The sequence below is a fragment of the Anomaloglossus baeobatrachus genome, chromosome 1 (assembly GCF_048569485.1).
Source record: "Anomaloglossus baeobatrachus isolate aAnoBae1 chromosome 1, aAnoBae1.hap1, whole genome shotgun sequence".
Taxonomy (NCBI): domain Eukaryota; kingdom Metazoa; phylum Chordata; class Amphibia; order Anura; family Aromobatidae; genus Anomaloglossus; species Anomaloglossus baeobatrachus.
Genome location: NC_134353.1, coordinates 64,989,982 through 65,009,453, shown reverse-complemented (window position 1 = coordinate 65,009,453; position 19,472 = coordinate 64,989,982). Strand labels below are relative to the sequence as shown.

Below are 19,472 nucleotides of genomic sequence, written 5' to 3'. Positions count from 1 at the left end.
AGTGCCAGAGGGGGAAACACATAAGGAAGCTGAAACTGCGACCAATCTTGAACTATGGCGTCTGCCGCCAGAGCTCTGTGATCTTGAGATCGAGCCATGAATGTTGGGACCTTGTTGTTGTGCCGTGACGCCATTAGGTCGACGTCCGGCATCCCCCAGCGGCAACAGATCTCCTGAAACACGTCCGGGTGAAGGGACCATTCCCCTGCGTCCATGCCCTGGCGACTGAGAAAGTCTGCTTCCCAGTTTTCTACGCCCGGGACGTGAACTGCGGAGATGGTGGAGGCCGTGGCTTCCACCCACATCAAAATCCGCCGGACTTCTTGGAAGGCTTGCCGACTGCGTGTTCCACCTTGGTGGTTGATGTAAGCCACCGCTGTGGAGTTGTCCGACTGAATTCGGATCTGCTTGCCTTCCAGCCACTGCTGGAACGCTTTTAGGGCAAGATACACTGCCCTGATCTCCAGAACATTGATCTGAAGTAAGGACTCTTGCTGAGTCCACGTACCCTGAGCCCTGTGGTGGAGAAAAACTGCTCCCCACCCTGACAGACTCGCGTCCGTCGTGACCACCGCCCAGGATGGGGGTAGGAAGGATTTCCCCTTCGATAATGAGGTGGGAAGAAGCCACCACCGAAGGGAAGCTTTGGTTGCCTGAGAGAGGGAGACGTTCCTGTCTAGGGACGTCGGCCTCCTGTCCCATTTGCGTAGGATGTCCCATTGAAGAGGACGCAGGTGAAACTGCGCGAAAGGAACTGCCTCCATTGCTGCCACCATCTTCCCCAGGAAGTGCATGAGGCGCCTCAAGGGGTGTGACCGACCTTGAAGGAGAGATTGCACCCCTGTCTGTAGTGAACGCTGTTTGTCCAGCGGAAGCTTCACTATCGCTGGAAGAGTATGAAACTCCATGCCAAGATATGTCAGCGATTGGACCGGTGTCAGATTTGACTTTGGAAAATTGATGATCCACCCGAAACTCTGGAGAGTCTCCAGAGTAACGTTGAGGCTGTGTTGGCATGCCTCTTGAGAGGGTGCCTTGACCAGCAGATCGTCTAAGTAAGGTATCACCGAGTGACCCTGAGAGTGGAGGACCGCAACTACTGTCGCCATGACCTTGGTGAAAACCCTTGGGGCTGTCGCCAGGCCGAACGGCAGTGCCGCGAACTGAAGGTGTTAGTCTCCTATGGCGAAGCGCAGGAAGCGCTGATGTTCTGGAGCAATCGGTACGTGGAGATAAGCATCTTTGATATCGATCGATGCTAGGAAATCTCCTTGGGACATTGAGGCGATGACGGAGCGGAGGGATTCCATCCGGAACCGCCTGGTCATTACGTGTTTGTTGAGCAGTTTTAGATCCAAAACAGGACGGAAAGACCCGTCCTTCTTTGGAACCACAAACAGGTTGGAGTAGAAACCGTGACCCTGTTGCTGAAGAGGAACCGGGACCACCACTCCTTCTGCCTTCAGAATGCCCACCGCCTGCCGAAGAGCCTCGGCTCGCTCGGGAGGTGGAGATGTTCTGAAGAATCGAGTCGGAGGACGAGAGCTGAACTCTATCCTGTAACCGTGAGACAAAATGTCTCTCACCCAACGGTCTTTTACTTGTGGCAGCCAGGTGTCGCAAAAGCGGGAGAGCCTGCCACCGACCGAGGATGCGGTGTGAGTAGGCCGTAAGTCATGAGGAAGCAGCCTTGGTAGCGGCACCTCCGGTGGTCTTTTTAGGGCGTGATTTGGACCGCCATGCGTCGGAGTTCCTCTGATCCTTCTGAGGCCTTTTGGACGAGGAAAATTGGGACCTGCCCGCCCCCCGAAAGGACCGAAACCTCGACTGTCCCTTCCTCTGTTGGGGTGTTTTTGGTTTGGCCTGGGGTAAGGATGTTTCCTTTCCCTTGGATTGTTTGATGATTTCATCCAATCTCTCACCAAACAAGCGGTCGCCAGAAAATGGCAAACCAGTTAAGCACTTTTTGGAAGCCGAATCTGCCTTCCATTCCCGTAGCCACAAGGCCCTGCGTATTGCCACCGAATTGTCGGCTGCAACCGCCGTACGGCTCGCAGAGTCCAGGACAGCATTAATAGCGGACGCAAATGCCGACGTTTGAGAAGTTATGGACGCCACCTGCGGCGCAGACGTACGTGTGAGTGCGTCAATTTGCGCCTGACCAGCTGAGATAGCTTGGAGTGCCCATACGGCTGCGAATGCTGGAGCAAAAGACGCGCCGATAGCTTCATAGATGGATTTCAACCAGAGCTCCATCTGTCTGTCAGTGGCATCCTTGAGTGAAGCTCCATCTTCCACTGCAACTATGGATCTAGCCGCCAGTCTGGAGATTGGAGGATCCACCTTGGGACACTGAGTCCAGCCCTTGACCACGTCAGGGGGAAAAGGGTAACGTGTATCCTTAAGGCGCTTGGAAAAACGCTTATCTGGACAAGCTCGGTGTTTCTGGACTGCATCTCTGAAGTCAGAGTGGTCCAGAAACATACTCCTTGTACGCTTAGGAAACCTGAAACGGAATTTCTCCTGCTGAGAAGCTGACTCCTCCACTGGAGGAGCTGAGGGAGAAATATCCAACATTTGATTGATGGACGCAATAAGATCATTCACTATGGCGTCCCCATCAGGAGTATCAAGGTTGAGAGCGGCTTCAGGATCAGAATCCTGATCAGCTAGCTCCGCTTCATCATACAGAGAGTCCTCTCGCTGAGACCTTGAACATTGTGATGATGTCGAGGGGATTTCATAGCGAGCTCGCTTAGTCGGTCTGGGACTGCGTTCCATGTCAGAGACCTCACCCTGGGATCTATGAGACACCCCGGGAGAACATTGTTGTTCCAACTGAGGGGAACCAGGGGGCAATGATACCACAGTGCCCATGGCTTGAGATGCCGGTCTGGACTGCAAGGCTTCTAATATCTTAGCCATAGTCTCAGAAAGTCTTTCAGTAAAAACTGCAAACTCCGTCCCTGTCACCTGGACAGTGTTAACAGGTGGTTCTCCCTGGGCCACCCTTAGCAGAGGCTCCGGCTGAGTAAGTGCCACAGGGGCCGAGCATTGCACACAATGAGGGTCAGTGGAACCTGCCGGCAGTATAGCCGTACATGCTGCACAGGCAGCATAGTAAGTCTGTGCTTTGGCACCCTTGCTATTTGTGGACGACATGCTGTTGTCTCCTCTGAGCAATACAGGAGGGTATATAGCCAAAAACAACCGTGCACCATACAGTGTAAAGTATAGCCTATAATCATATAATCTATAAGTACACTTCTGCACCAGTGGGGCCAGCACCTGAGGTGCTGCTTACCGCCCGCACAATGCGGTTGTGTGGTCACCAGAATTCCTGCCTGGGTCTCCCTGAGCTTGTCTCCCTTCCCCCAGCGTTAGCAGAGCTGACAGGAATGGCTGCCGGCGTCCTGAGGAGAGGAGGGGGCCGTGGGCGTGCCCTAGAAAGTGCGGGAATCTGGTGCCCCACTGTGCACAGTGAGGGGGGTGGAGTATGCAAAGCATGCTCCAGCCTCAGTTGCTGACGTCCTTTACAGCGTCCCGCCCTTCCCCTGACTGGCAGGCCTAGGGGCGGGAAAAGAATGAGACTAGGCCGCAAAAGCCGGGGACTAAAGTGATAAGCGCGGCCGCCGTATAAGCGCGGTCGGCGCGGAAGTCCCCGGCGCACTAACAGTCCCAGCCGCGCCGCAGCGATAACAATGGCAGCGGCGGTCAGCGCGGCAGTCCCCATACACTAACACACTCAGCAACGCTGCAGTGTGTAAAGGCACAAACGCAGTCAGCGCCGCGGTCCCCGGTGCACTAGCACACCCAGCAATGCTGGAGTGTTGCTGTGCGCGGTCCCCACGGGGACACAGAGTACCTCAAAGTAGCAGGGCCATGTCCCTGAACGATACTCGGCTCCTATCCAGCAGAGTCCTCAGGAGCTGTGGATGGAGCACGGTCTCATGTGCCTGGAGACCGATAGGATCCCACTTCACCCAGAGCCCTAAGGGGGATGGGGAAGGAAAACAGCATGTGGGCCCCAGCCTCCGTACCCGCAATGGATACCTCAACCTTAACAACACCGCCGACAAGAGTGGGGTGAGAAGGGAGCATGCTGGGGGCCCTGTTATAGGCCCTCTTTTCTTCCATCCGACATAGTCAGCAGCTGCTGCTGACTAAGCTGTGGAGCTATGCGTGGATGTCTGCTTCCTTCGCACAAAGCATAAAAAACTGAGGAGCCCGTGGCAGCACGGGGGGTGTATAGGCTGAAGGGGAGGGGCTTTACACTTTTAGTGTAATACTTTGTGTGGCCTCCGGAGGCATAGCTATACACCCCAATTGTCTGGGTCTCCCAATGGAGCGCCAAAGAAAAGGAATTTACGGTAAGTAAACAAAATTCCCTTCTTTGTCGCTCCATTGGGAGACCCAGACAATTGGGACGTCCAAAAGCAGTCCCTGGGTGGGTAAAGTAAAACCTCGAAATAGAGCCGTAAAACGACCCCTTCCTACAGGTGGGCAACCGCCGCCTGAAGGACTCGCCTACCTAGGCTGGCATCTGCCGAAGCATAGGTATGCACCTGATAGGGTTTCGTGAAAGTGTGCAGGCTCGACCAGGTAGCTGCCTGACACACCTGCTGAGCCGTAGCCTGGTGCCGCAAAGCCCCGGACGCACCCACGGCTCTGGTAGAATGGGCCCTCAGCCCTGAGGGAACCGGAAGCCCAGAAGATCGGTAAGCTTCGAGAATAGGTTCCTTGATCCACCGAGCCAGGGTTGATTTGGAAGCCTGTGACCCTTTACGCTGGCCAGCGACAAGGACAAAGAGTGCATCCGAGCGGCGCAGGGGCGCCGTACGGGAAATGTAGAGTCTGAGTGCTCTCACCAGATCTAACAAGTGCAAATCCTTTTCACATTGGTGAACTGGATGAGGACAAAAAGAGGGTAAGGAGATATCCTGATTGAGATGAAAGGGGGATACCACCTTAGGGAGAAATTCCGGGACCGGACGCAGAACCACCTTGTCCTGGTGAAACACCAGGAAAGGGGCTTTGCATGACAGCGCTGCTAGCTCAGACACTCTCCGAAGTGAGGTGACTGCTACCAGGAAGGCCACTTTCTGCGAAAGGCGTGAAAGAGGAATATCCCTCATTGGCTCGAAAGGTGGTTTCTGAAGAGCCATCAGCACCCTGTTCAGATCCCAGGGTTCTAACGGCCGCTTGTAAGGAGGGACTATGTGACAAACCCCCTGCAGGAACGTGCGTACCTGTGGAAGTCTGGCTAGGCGCTTCTGAAAGAACACAGAGCGCTGAGACTTGTCCCTTAAGGGAGTCGAGCGACAACCCTTTTTCCAATCCGGATTGAAGGAAGGAAAGAAAAGTGGGCAAGGTAAATGGCCAGGGAGAAAAACCCTGATCAGAGCACCAAGATAAGAATATCCTCCACGTCCTGTGGTAGATCTTAGCGGACGTTGGTTTCCTAGCCTGTCTCATAGTGGCAATGACCTCTTGAGATAACCCTGAAGACGCTAGGATCCAGGACTCAATGGCCACACAGTCAGGTTGAGGGCCGCAGAATTCAGATGGAAAAACGGTCCTTGGGACAGCAAGTCTGGTCGGTCTGGTAGTGCCCACGGTTGGCCCACCGTGAGATGCCACAGATCCGGGTACCACGACCTCCTTGGCCAGTCTGGAGCGACGAGGATGGCGCGGCGGCAGTCGGACCTGATCTTGCGTAACACTCTGGGCAACAGTGCCAGAGGAGGAAACACATAAGGGAGTTGAAACTGCGACCAATCCTGAACTAAAGCGTCTGCCGCCAGAGCTCTGTGATCTTGAGACCATGCCATGAATGCCGGGACCTTGTGGTTGTGCCGGGACGCCATTAGGTCGACGTCCGGCATCCCCCAGCGGCAACAGATCTCCTGAAACACGTCCGGGTGAAGGGACCATTCCCCTGCGTCCATGCCCTGGCGACTGAGAAAGTCTGCTTCCCAGTTTTCTACGCCCGGGATGTGAACTGCGGATATGGTGGAGGCTGTGGCTTCCACCCATAGCAGAATCCGCCGGACTTCCTGGAAGGCTTGCCGACTGCGTGTTCCGCCTTGGTGGTTGATGTATGCCACCGCTGTGGAGTTGTCCGACTGAATTCGGATCTGCTTGCCTTCCAGCCACGGCTGGAACGCCTTCAGGGCAAGATACACTGCCCTTATCTCCAGAACATTGATCTGAAGGGAAGACTCTGGCTGAGTCCAAGTTCCCTGAGCCCTGTGGTGGAGAAAGACCGCTCCCCACCCTGACAGGCTCGCGTCCGTCGTGACCACCGCCCAGGATGGGGGCAGGAAGGATTTCCCCTTCGACAGAGAAGTGGGAAGAAGCCACCACTGAAGGGAAGCCTTGGCTGCCCGAGAAAGGGAGACGTTCCTGTCGAGGGACGTCGACTTCCTGTCCCATTTGCGGAGGATGTCCCATTGAAGTGGACGCAGATGAAACTGCGCAAAAGGAACTGCCTCCATTGCTGCTACCATCTTCCCTAGGAAGTGCATGAGGCGCCGCAAGGGGTGTGACTGGCCTTGAAGGAGAGATTGCACCCGCGTCTGTAGTGAACGCTGTTTGTCCAGCGGAAGCTTCACTATCGCTGAGAGAGTATGAAACTCCATGCCAAGATATGTCAGTGATTGGGCCGGTGTCAGATTTGACTTTGGAAAATTGATGATCCACCCGAAACTCTGGAGAGTCTCCAGAGCAATGATCAGGCTGTGTTGGCATGCCACTTGAGAGGGTGCCTTGACAAGCAGATCGTCTAAGTAAGGGATCACCGAGTGTCCCTGAGAGTGCAGAACTGCTACTACTGTTGCCATGACCTTGGTGAAGACCCGTGGGGCTGTCGCCAAGCCGAAAGGCAGTGCCACGAACTGAAGGTGTTCGTCCCCTATGGCGAAACGCAGGAAGCGCTGATGCTCTGGAGCAATCGGCACGTGGAGATAAGCATCTTTGATGTCGATTGATGCTAGGAAATCTCCTTGGGACATTGAGGCGATGACGGAGCGGAGCGATTCCATCCGGAACCGCCTGGTTTTTACATGTTTGTTGAGCAGTTTGAGGTCCAGAACAGGACGGAAGGATCCGTCCTTTTTCGGCACCACAAACAAGTTGAAGTAAAAACCGTGACCCTGTTGCTGACAAGGAACAGGGATCACCACTCCTTCTGCCTTCAGAGTGCACACCGCCTGAAGAAGAGCATCGGCTCGCTCGGGGGGCGGAGATGTTCTGAAGAACCGAGTCGGAGGACGAGAGCTGAACTCTATCCTGTAACCGTGAGACAGAATGTCTCTCACCCAACGGTCTTTTACCTGTGGCAGCCAGGCGTCGTAAAAGCGGGAAAGCCTGCCACCGACCGAGGATGCGGTGTGAGGAGGCCGAAAGTCATGAGGAGGCCGCTTTGGGAGCGGTTCCTCCGGCGGTCTTTTTAGGACGTGACTTAGACCGCCATGAATCGGAGTTCCTCTGATCCTTCTGAGGCCTTTTGGACGAGGAGAATTGAGACCTGCCCGCGGACCGAAAGGACCGAAACCTCGATTGTACCTTCCGTGGTTGAGGTCTGTTTGGTTTGGACTGGGGTAAGGATGAGTCCTTTCCCTTGGATTGTTTAATGATTTCATCCAATCGCTCACCAAACAGACGGTCGCCAGAAAATGGCAAACCGGTTAAGAACTTTTTGGAAGCAGAGTCTGCCTTCCATTCACGTAGCCACATGGCCCTGCGGACTGCCACCGAATTGGCGGATGCTACCGCCGTACGGCTCGCAGAGTCCAGGACAGCATTAATGGCGTAGGACGCAAACGCCGACGCCTGAGAGGTTAAGGACACCACTTGCGGAGCAGACGTACGTGTGACTGCGTTAATCTGCGCATGACAAGCTGAGATAGCTTGGAGTGCCCATACGGCTGCGAATGCTGGAGCAAAAGACGCGCCGATAGCTTCATAGATGGATTTCAACCAGAGCTCCATCTGTCTGTCAGTGGCATCTTTGAGTGAAGCCCCATCTTCCACTGCAACTATGGATCTAGCCGCCAGTGAGACTGGAGGATCCACCTTGGGACACTGGGCCCAGCCCTTGACAACGTCAGGGGGGAAGGGATAACGTGTATCCTTAAGGCGCTTGGAAAAACGCTTATCTGGACAAGCTCGGTGTTTCTGGACTGCCTCTCTGAAGTCAGAGTGATCCAGAAATGTACTTAATGTACGCTTGGGAAACCTGAAACGGAATTTCTCCTGCTGAGAAGCTGACTCCTCAATTGGAGGAGCTGAGGGAGAAATATCCAACACCTAATTGATGGTCGCTATAAGGTCATTCACTATGGCGTCGCCTTCAGGTGTATCTAGGTTGAGAGCGGCCTCAGGATCAGAATCCTGACCTGCTCCCTCCGCTTCATCATCCGGAGAGTCCTCCTGCTGAGACCCCGAACAGTGTGATGAAGTCGAGTGAATTTCCCAGCGAGCCCGCTTAGGCGGTCTGGGACTGCGGTCCGTGTCAGAGACCTCCCCCTGGGACCTATGTGTCCCCCCAGGAGCACCTTGCTGCTCCAACTGAGGGGGGCCTGGGGTCAATGATTCCACAGTGCCCGAGGCCTGAGTCACCGGTCTGGACTGTAAGGCTTCCAGTATCTTAGCAGACCATTTATCCATACTCTCAGACAGTTTGTCAGCAAATACTGCAAACTCCGTCCCTGTCACCTGGACAGTGTTAGCAGGTAGTTCCACCTGGGCCACCCGTAGCAGAGGCTCCGGCTGAGTAAGTGCCACAGGGGCCGAGCATTGCACACAATGAGGATCGGTGGAACCTGCCGGTAGTATAGCCGCACATGAGGTTGCCTTTTGCGGACGACATGCTGTTGTGCGACCGTACAGTGTAAATGTATAGCATATAAGCCTATATATATATATATATATATATATATATATATATATATATATATATATATATATATATATATATATATATATATATATATATATATATATATATATATATATATATATATATATATATATATATATATATATATATATATATATATATATATATATATATATATATATATATATACACACTTCGGCACTCAGTGGGGCCAGCACCAGGTGCTGCTTACCGACCGCTCAAAGCGGTTGTGTGATCACCAGAATCCCTGCCTGGGTCTCCCAGAGCCGTGTCTCTCCTCTCCAGCGTCAGAAGTGCTGACAGGAATGGCTGCCGGCGTTCTGTGGAGAGGAGGGGGCCGTGGGCGTGCCCTAGAAAGTGCGGGAATCTGATGCCCCACTGTGCTGAGTGAGGGGGGAGGAGGATACAAGGTATGCTCCAGCCCTCAGCGCTGACGTCCTGTGCAGCGTCCCGCCCTTCCCCTGACTGGCAGGCCTGGGGGCGGGCATATGCGATACTAGGCCGCAAAAGCCGGGGACTAAAGTTATAAGCGCGGCCGGCAAATAAGCGCGGCCGGCGTGGTAGTCCCCGGCGCACTAACACACCCAGCAGTGCTGCAGTGTGTATGGCACAAGCGCTCCATGCGCGGTCCCCCAGGGGGACACAGAGTACCTCACAGTAGCAGGGCCTTGTCCCTGACGATACCCGGCTCCTGTCCAGCAGATTCCCCAGGGGCTGCGGAGGGAGCACGGTCCCAGTGCCTGGAGACCGATTAGGATCCCACTTCACCCAGAGCCCGTTAAGGGATGGGGAAGGAAAACAGCATGTGGCTCCTGCCTATGTACCCGCAATGGGTACCTCAACCTTAACAACACCGCCGACCAGAGTGGGGTGAGAAGGGAGCATGCTGGGGGCCCTGTTATGGGCCCTCTTTTCTTCCATCCGACCTAGTCAGCAGCTGCTGCTGACTAAGATGTGGAGCTATGCGTGGATGTCAGCCTCCTTCGCACAAAGCATAAAAACTGAGGAGCCCGTGAGGCACGGGGGGTGTATAGGCAGAAGGGGAGGGGCTTTACACTTTTAAGTGTAATACTTTGTGTGACCTCCGGAGGCAGAAGCTATACACCCAATTGTCTGGGTCTCCCAATGGAGCGACAAAGAAAATTTAATGAATTGCACTTTTTTTTTCGCCATTTCACTGCAACTGGAATTTATATTTATAAAATGAACAGTGTCATTCAAAAGTACAAGTTGTTCCACAAAAAAAAAAAAAAAAATGTGTCTTGGAAGAGGAGGAAAAAGCGTGAAAAATAAGTTAATAAAAGGATTTTTCACACTATTGACCGACGATGACCATAACTACTAATAGACGTTGAATTGCTAAATGGTTGACAATTTCAGACGCTGCTGGCCTGAAAAAAATAGCCCTTCAAGAATTTTTGCATATTTGTTCCCAGTAAGTGTCACAGGAAAGCGGGGCTAGGGGGCCCCAACTGTCCCTAATCCCAGAGATATGTCTAATGGTGACAATGTCTGGGTCGCCTTCCTTACCCTGCTCCTTGCCCGCCCTGATCTAATATCCCCTCTCCCTTACCCCAGGAGACTACCAGGACAGGAGTGGTAGAACCCACGGATCTAAATAAATGGGCAAACCAAAAACCATCACACAGCTAACACACACACACACAAGACAATATGTGATGAGGAGGAAATAAAGAGCAGGATGGAAATAACCAGATGAGAGGGTTTCCACACCACCCAATAAATCACCACAACTGGAACACACCAGCACATGGACCGGTTTAGCAAAAGCTATAGTTGGCATGGGAAGACAGGCTCTACCATCTTAAACAGGAGGGGAGTAACTGATAGGTCTCCTGCAACATGTGATCCCATAGGTAACCAGCAGGCTAACAGAAATTTAACTCATGCAAGCCTGATAACTAATGAGCAAACAGCTGGTCAAAGCCTGAGCGTGTAACTTAGAAGCACAAGAGAAAGCAGAATGTGGAGTGTCAGATTCTGCAGTGTGACTAGCATCAGATGCCTCCATGACACTCGGCGAGTTTAGAGTCAAACACCCGGTGACCGCAAATTTATGTAGGAGTAACATGAAGGATTAATCCTAGACCCCATCATCGGTAAATCACATCTACACCATACATTGGATTGAAGTAGATTCGTTGCAGACGGAACGCTTGTGATCATCCATTTACCTATCTACCAGCTCTTTCATGCCGTCCTTCTCCGGCACCAGGGACTGGTCCTGGTCGTCCGCCAAAGGCGTTCCAGCTTGCCGGTAAATACATCGGATCATGTACCGTACGTCTGACCAGTAATTTTGCAGCTGTTGGGATTCCCGTTCAGTCTCTGCTGAAATTTCCCTAAGAAAAAAAACAAAAAAAAAAACTTTAAATATTGCAAAATTTATACCAACTTCACCACAACTTTATATTATTATGTGAACACTTTCATGGAAACAACCGGAGATGTGCGGCTCTGGATCATTTTGTTGAGAAGGAACTGAGCTGTGGTAGTGATATTGCTGTATGTTACACACCGGCACATTCCTGTAACAGCAGCGACTGGAGCTAGCTTGGATCGCTGCTGTTAAAAACACTTCTATGTCACTGTCAATCACAGACCCCCTCCATCTCACTCCCCCACCCCTTTAGAGAAAGGTCCCCAAGAGTTATTTTTTAAAAAAAAAAAAAAAAAAAAAAAAAAAAAAAGGGGGGAGCTTATTTGCGGTCACCACATGAATCAAAATTGGTTTGCAGGTTTTGAGAGCAAAGGATCAGGCATGTTGAAGTCGCCATGCCTCACCACTCACTTTATCATACCCTGTGCACATTACATGGCTGGCTAATGCCGCCGACCGGGTAATGCAGGAGCTGAAATGTTCAGGTGATGCCAAGTTTTCATTACTATGTTTTTCCGATTATAGACACTTTTCCTCCCAAAAATTTGGGAGGAAAATGAGGGGTGTCTTAAAATATGAATGTAGGTTACTGGGAGGTGGAGAATGGGGGCCTGTGCTGGCTGCGGTGGGGGGGGGGAGGGGGGGGGCCTGTGCTGGCTGCGGTGGGGGGGAGGGGGGGCCTGTGCTGGCTGCGGTGGGGGGGAGGGGGGCCTGTGCTGGCTGCGGTGGGGGGGGGGGGGGGGCTGTGCTGGCTGCGGTGGGGGGGGGGGGGCTGTGCTGGCTGCGGTGGGGGGGGGGGGGGGGGCTGTGCTGGCTGCGGTGGGGGGGGGGGGCTGTGCTGGCTGCGGTGGGGGGCCTGTGAGGAGCAGGGTAGTGCGATAGGTAAGATGCTCTGTCGACGGTGCGGGCTTCAAATAATGGTGCCTGGAATAAGCGCGTGCGCAGATGGTGCTCTCAGCTCAAAATCTCATCTGCACACGTGCCGCCTCCGGCCCATTGATCTCCAAGCAGTGGACTTAAAAATGGCGCCCGGTGATTGTGCGTGCGCAGATTAGATCTGGAGACGAGATCTGGAGCCGAGAGCTCAATCTGCGCTTGCGCCGACTCCAGGCGCCATTTCTTTGAAGCCTGCACTGCCGACAATGCATCTGTGACACCGCTGCACTGCCCTGCTTCACACAACCAGCACAGGCCTCACCACAGCCCCTGCAGCATCACCCTACTCCAGCACCACTGCCACCCCTCTTCCGGTAAGACACCACCGGAGTATAAGATGGTAGCCCCCCCAATTTTTTTTATTTATTTTTTTTACCCTTTTTCATTCTAAATTTGGGATGAGTCTTTTAAAACGAAAAATATACGATAGGTCATATGGCACTGGTGATACTTGCAAGGATAGGGAAGAAATAACCCATGATGCAATCAGAGTAGTCATATCCTCAGGATTGATCCCATTCCTCAATTTTATATTTGTGGAACTGTTTATGATCCAGGGGTAATGCAAAGTAAAAGAATATTTTAGATTTGGCTTATTCATGACCTCCTTGCTTACTGCATACTCCACCAACACTGCAGTCAATGTATGCCAGTATGCAGTACTGCTATGTGCGCACGCTGCGTTTTTGCTCTAAAAACTGCATGAATCTCCTTCCCCAGCAAAGTCTAAGATTCCATTGTTGCTGTGCACACAGTGCAGTTTTTGTTTTTTTTGCTGCGTTTTTGTGGTGACCACAAAGATGAAACATGTCAATTCTGTGTGCGTTTTTCCCTGTGTTTTTCACCCATTGAATTGAATGGAGAAAACTGCAGAAAAAAATGCACAAAAACGCAAACGCATGCATTTTTTTTTTTTTATGAGTTTTTGCCACGGGTGTTTTTTTTTGGGGGGCCAAAAATGCTGCATCTTTGTGGTCACAGAAAACGCACATAGCCCTAGTCTCCCTCTACTGGAAGAATGGAGGACGTAAATGCTGCAGGCAGGCCACACGGTTAATTGGCTCCTAAACCTAAAAAATTTAGGAGACCAATTATTATTATTTTTTTTATTTGTTTTTTTTTTTTTTAGTCCGGTGGTGATCGTAACTTACCTGCGCTCGTTACACGCTTCACAACTACATGACATCTCAGGAGGTGCAGCGTTATTAAGGGCCACGGTGGGTGCAACAGTCTGCGCTCCGACTAACAACCGCCCTCCGCCCACAGATTCCTGCTTTGAACCGCTGTTGCCCGGTGGCATGTGCAAAAGGAAATCTTGACTCTAAAAAAGGTAAAAAAAAAAAAAAAATAGTTAAAAAAAAAGTTAAAAAAAATAAAAAAATACAGAACACAATTCACACATAGAACATAGTACTACTGTACTGAGAAAACCGCCCACAGTTTGTGCCAACAGCTGCCAGGCGGAAACATTAAAGAGACCTTAAATGTGCCGCTCCATTTAATCTGTAGTGGCCGCTGCGGGGTCCTCTACAACACCTCCGGTCAGAGGACAAGACGCTGTGCAGTCACCATGCACTGGATGGAGCTCTGCTTTGTAGCTGCGGGCAAAGTTTATATTGGGCAACCGACATGCCACCAATCTGATAATGATCATCTATAGGTGGAAAGATCATCAATAAGTTGTGCCTGAACAAACCCTGTAACTCACCTTCTAGTGAAGGGAAGGACCTCTATTAATGGATTTAGTAAAAATGCACAGCACAAAATGACTGATCAAACCAAGCACAGGCGCTCGGTGCACTGCACCTTACCAATATCTTTTCAGCCTCTCTCTTCCATTGTCTAGATCCTTTTGAGTCGGTCAAGGAATACGGAGGGCGCAGAAATATAGAAAACAGGTAGGTGGGAAAGTGCACTGCACCAAGCGCCTGTGCTAGGTTTGAGCAGTCATTTTGTGGGGACAAGCTTGCCTCAAAAAAAACAAAAACAAAACAAAACAAAAAAAAAAAAACAACTTACCACTAAGGATTGGTCTTGCGTGGGGTGGAAGTCCTCGCTTTCTACCGTCCGCCGGCAGTCTGAGCAAACCCACAAGGGAAGGTGCATCTTGGCGTTGGCTTTTGGAGATGTGGAAAGTGCGAGTTTGCTTGAATTTTTTGTGCTGCACTCGGAGAGTGTAAGGTCCTTTCGTTCACTCCTACAGAGAAGGCAGTGTTCTCCTGTGGTGTACGGCGCCCTCTGACCCAGCCCAAATGTAAACGGTGCCTTTAATTTAAAGAAGAAGAAAAACAATTATTAAGGAGTTGTCAAAAAAAAAAAAAAAAATCATACCAGAAAGTAAAGGATTGATACTAGTGATGAGCGGGCACTACCATGCTCAGGTGCGCTGTACTAGTAACTAGTGATGAGCGGGCACTACCATGCTCAGGTGCTCTGTACTAGTAACTAGTGATGAGCGGGCACTACCATGCTCAGGTGCTCTGTACTAGTAACTAGTGATGAGCGGGCACTACCATGCTCAGGTGCTCTGTACTAGTAACTAGTGATGAGCGGGCACTACCATGCTCAGGTGCTCTGTACTAGTAACTAGTGATGAGCGGGCACTACTATGCTCGGGTGCTCAGTACTCGTAACTAGTGATGAGCGGGCACTACCATGCTCGGGTGCTCTGTACTCGTAACTAGTGATGAGCGGGCACTACCATGCTCGGGTACTCGTAACTAGTGATGAGCAGACACTACCATGCTCGGGTGCTCAGTACTCGTAACTAGTGATGAGCGGGCACTACCATGCTCGGGTGCTCTGTACTCGTAACTAGCGATGAGCGGGCACTACCATGCTCGGGTACTCGTAACTAGTGATGAGCGGGCACTACCATGCTTGGGTGCTCAGTACTTGTAACTAGTGATGAGCGGGCACTACCATGCTCGGGTGCTCTGTACTCGTAACTAGTGATGAGCGGGCACTACCATGCTCGGGTGCTCTGTACTCGTAACTAGTGATGAGCGGGCACTACCATGCTCGGGTGCGCTGTACTCGTAACTAGTGATGAGCGGGCACTACCATGCTCAGGTGCTCTGTACTCGTAACTAGTGATGAGCGGGCACTACCATGCTCAGGTGCTCAGTACTCGTAACTAGTGATGAGCGGGCACTACCATGCTCGGGTGCTCTGTACTCGTAACTAGTGATGAGCAGACACTACCATGCTTGGGTGCTCAGTACTGGTAACTAGTGATGAGCGGGCACTACCATGCTCGGGTGCTCTGTACTCGTAACTAGTGATGAGCGGGCACTACCATGCTCGGGTGCTCTGTACTCGTAACTAGTGATGAGCGGGCACTACCATGCTTGGGTGCTCAGTACTCGTAACTAGTGATGAGCGGGCACTACCATGCTCGGGTGCGCTGTACTAGTAACTAGTGATGAGCAGACACTACCATGCTCGGGTGCTCAGTACTCGTAACTAGTGATGAGCGGGCACTACCATGCTCGGGTGCTCTGTACTCGTAACTAGTGATGAGCGGGCACTACCATGCTCGGGTGCTCAGTTCTCGTAACTAGTGATGAGCGAGCACTACCATGCTCGGGTGCTCAGTACTCGTAACTAGTGATGAGCGAGCACTACCATGCTCGGGTGCTCAGTACTCGTAACTAGTGATGAGCGGGCACTACCATGCTCGGGTGCGCTGTACTCGTAACTAGTGATGAGCGGGCACTACCATGCTCGGGTGCGCTGTACTAGTAACTAGTGATGAGCGGGCACTACCATGCTCGGGTGCTCAGTACTCGTAACTAGTGATGAGCGGGCACTACCATACTCGGGTGCTCTGTACTCGTAACTAGTGATGAGCGGGCACTACCATGCTCTGGTGCTCAGTACTCGTAACAAGCAGTCGGATGCTCGGACAGGCTCGACTCGAGTATAGAGTATAATGGAGTTCCATGGGTAACTCGAGCATCTTTCTGGAAGATCTAACAGAAAAATGCTTGAGTTACCCATTGACTTACATTATACTTGGTACACAAATTGAGCATATCTGAGCAACCAACTGCTTGTTACGAGTACAGAGCCCCCGAGCATGGTAGTGCCCGCTCATCACTAGTTACAAGTACTGAGCACCCGAGCATGGTAGTGCCCGCTCATCACTAGTTACAAGTACTGAGCACCCGAGCATGGTAGTGCCCGCTCATCATTAGTTACAAGTACTGAGCACCCGAGCATGGTAGTGCCCGTTCATCACTAGTTACAAGTACTGAGCACCTGAGCATGGTAGTGCCCGTTCATCACTAGTTACAAGTACTGAGCACCCGAGCATGGTAGTGCCCGCTCATCACTAGTTACAAGTACTGAGCACCCGAGCATGGTAGTGCCCGCTCATCACTAGTTACAAGTACTGAGCACCCGAGCATGGTAGTGCCCGCTCATCACTAGTTACAAGTACTGAGCACCCGAGCATGGTAGTGCCCGCTCATCACTAGTTACCAGTACAGAGCACCTGAGCATGGTAGTGCCCGCTCATCACTAGTTACAAGTACTGAGCACCCGAGCATGGTAGTGCCCGCTCATCACTAGTTACGAGTACTGAGCACCCGAGCATGGTAGTGCCCGCTCATCACTAGTTACAAGTACTGAGCACCCGAGCATGGTAGTGCCCGCTCATCACTAGTTACGAGTACTGAGCACCCGAGCATGGTAGTGCCCGCTCATCACTAGTTACAAGTACTGAGCACCCGAGCATGGTAGTGCCCGCTCATCACTAGTTACGAGTACTGAGCACCCGAGCATGGTAGTGCCCGCTCATCACTAGTTACGAGTACAGAGCACCCGAGCATGGTAGTGCCCGCTCATCCCTAGTTACGAGTACTGAGCACCCGAGCATGGTAGTACCCGCTCATCCCTAGTTACGAGTACAGAGCACCCGAGCATGGTAGTGCCCGCTCATCACTAACTGATAACATACATTAAGTCAATAATGACTAACATCTTTTCGCATCTTTCCCTAATGATTTTCATTGACATATATGACCATTCTAAATTCCGGTAAGACAAACACAAAACATGAAGCTTCAAATCACAGACTGCATTTTTGCTGGGGTAAATACAAGGAACAGTCCAACTCACCTGTTGTAATTCACTGGAGACCAGAAATTTTTGACCGTGCACGGACTAGGAGGAGAAAGCCAACTCCAAGCAGATAAGGAGATACATTTGTAGGATTGTCCAGCAAACAAGTCCAAAAGTTTGAGTAAAAATGTTTTTTCTTTTTCATCGTAGATAAAATTCCATCATGTCAAGTACAAAAAATATAGACCAGGGGGACGCGTTTCGGATATCACATCCTTATTCTGTCTCTATTGGACACAGAATAAGGATGTGATATCCGAAACGCGTCCCCCTGGTCTAGGTTTTTTGTACTTGACATGATGGAATTTTATCTACGATGAAAAAGAAAAAAACATTTTTACTCTTAAACTTTGGATCTGTTTGCTGGACAATCCTACAAATGTATCTGCATTTTTGCTGTTTTTTTTTTCAGAAGTTTTATGCAAATAAAAAGTTGCTTTTTACAGCACAAGCAAAAGCTGTAGATTCCAGAAATATCATACACACACACACACAAATTGCTTTTTTACCCCTGACAAATTCAAAACTGCGGTACTTTTTTTTTTAAAAAAAAAACAAAACAAAAAAAAAAACAGCGTGTCAATTCTTTCAGCGTTTTTGCAGGTTTTTCACCATTGAAAGCAACAAGTGCACACAAAAAAAAAAAAATGCAGAAACGCAGCTGCGGTGAAACTCCATCTACAGTCATGGCCAAAAGTTTTGAGAAAGACACCAAAATATTTTCACATGATCTGTTGCCCTCTGGTTTTTAATTGTGTTTGTCGGATGTTTGCAATTATATTTCTGTATGTGATGTAATCATATTATGAGACCAAAAGGTTCTATTGACAGTTAGAATGAGTTAATGCAGCAAGTCAATGTTTGCAGTGTTGACCCTTCTTCTTCAGGACCTCTGCAATTCTCCCGGGCATGCTCTCAATCAACTTCTGGACCAAATCCTGACTGATAGCTGTCCATTCTTGCATAAGCAATGCTTGCATTTTGCCAGAATTTGTTGTTTTTTGTTTGTCCACCCGTCTCTTGATGATTGCCCACAAGTTCTCAATGGGATTAAGATCTGGGGAGTTTCCAGGCCATGGACACAAAATCTCTATGTTTTGTTCCAGGAGCCATTTAGTGATCACCTTTGCTTTATGGCAAGGTGCTCCATCATGCTGGAAAAGGCATTGTTGGGCGCCAAACTGCTCTTGGACAGTTGGGAGAAGTTGCTCTTGGAGGACATTCTGGTCCCATTCTTTATTCATGGCTGTGTTTTTAGGCCAGACTGTGAGTGGTGCGATTCCTTTGGCTGAGAAGCAACCTCACACATGAATGGTTTCAGGATGCTTAACAGTTGGCATGAGACAAGACTGGTGATAGCGCTCACTTCTTCTCCTAATAAGCTGTTTTCCAGATGTCCCAAACAATCGAAAAGGGGATTCATCTGAGAAAATGACTTTACCCCAGTCCTCAGCAGTCCACTCCCTGTACCTTTTGCAGAATATCAGTCGGTCCCTGATGTTTTTTCTGGAGAGAAGTGGCTTCTTTGCTGCCCTCCTTGAAACCAGGCCTTGCTCAAGCAGTCTCCGCCTCACAGTGCGTGCAGAAGTCCTCACACCAGCCTGCTGCCATTGCTGAGCTAGCTCGGCACTGCTGGTAGTCCCACCCGCAGCTGAAACAGTTTTAAGATACTGTCCTGGCGTTTGCCGGTCCTTCTTGGGCGCCCTGGAGCCTTTTGGCAACAATGGAAGCTCTCTCCTTGAAGTTCTTGATGATGCGATAGATTGTTGACTGAGGTGCAATCTTTGTAGCTGCGATACTCTTCCCTGTTAGGCCATTTTTGTGCAGAGCAATGATGGCTGCACGTGTTTCTTTAGAGATAACCATGGTTAACTGAAGAGAAACAATGATACCAAGCACCAGCCTCCTTTTAAAGTGTCCAGTGGTGTCATTCTTACTTAATCATGACTGATTGATCGCCAGCCCTGTCCTCATCAGCACCCACACCTGTGTTAATGGAACAATCACTAAAACAATGTTAGCTGCTCCTTTTAAGGCAGGAATGCAATGATGTTGAAATGTGTTTTGGGGGTTAAAGTTCATTTT

At 50.7% G+C, this 19,472-nt stretch overlaps 1 protein-coding gene across 2 annotated transcripts in view; it reads right to left on the bottom strand.

The window, feature by feature from the left end:
* The window catches only part of FAM193A (family with sequence similarity 193 member A), a 239,018-nt gene that overhangs the window by 176,153 nt on the left and 43,393 nt on the right, over nt 1-19,472 (bottom strand). For both annotated transcript variants that reach the window (XM_075346817.1, XM_075346818.1), the window contains exons 3-5: nt 14,280-14,525; nt 13,412-13,581; nt 11,119-11,286 (exon numbers count right to left, since the gene is read on the bottom strand). In XM_075346817.1, coding sequence (XP_075202932.1) covers nt 11,119-11,286; nt 13,412-13,581; nt 14,280-14,525 — 584 coding nt within the window. The remainder of the gene's footprint in view (nt 1-11,118; nt 11,287-13,411; nt 13,582-14,279; nt 14,526-19,472) is intronic.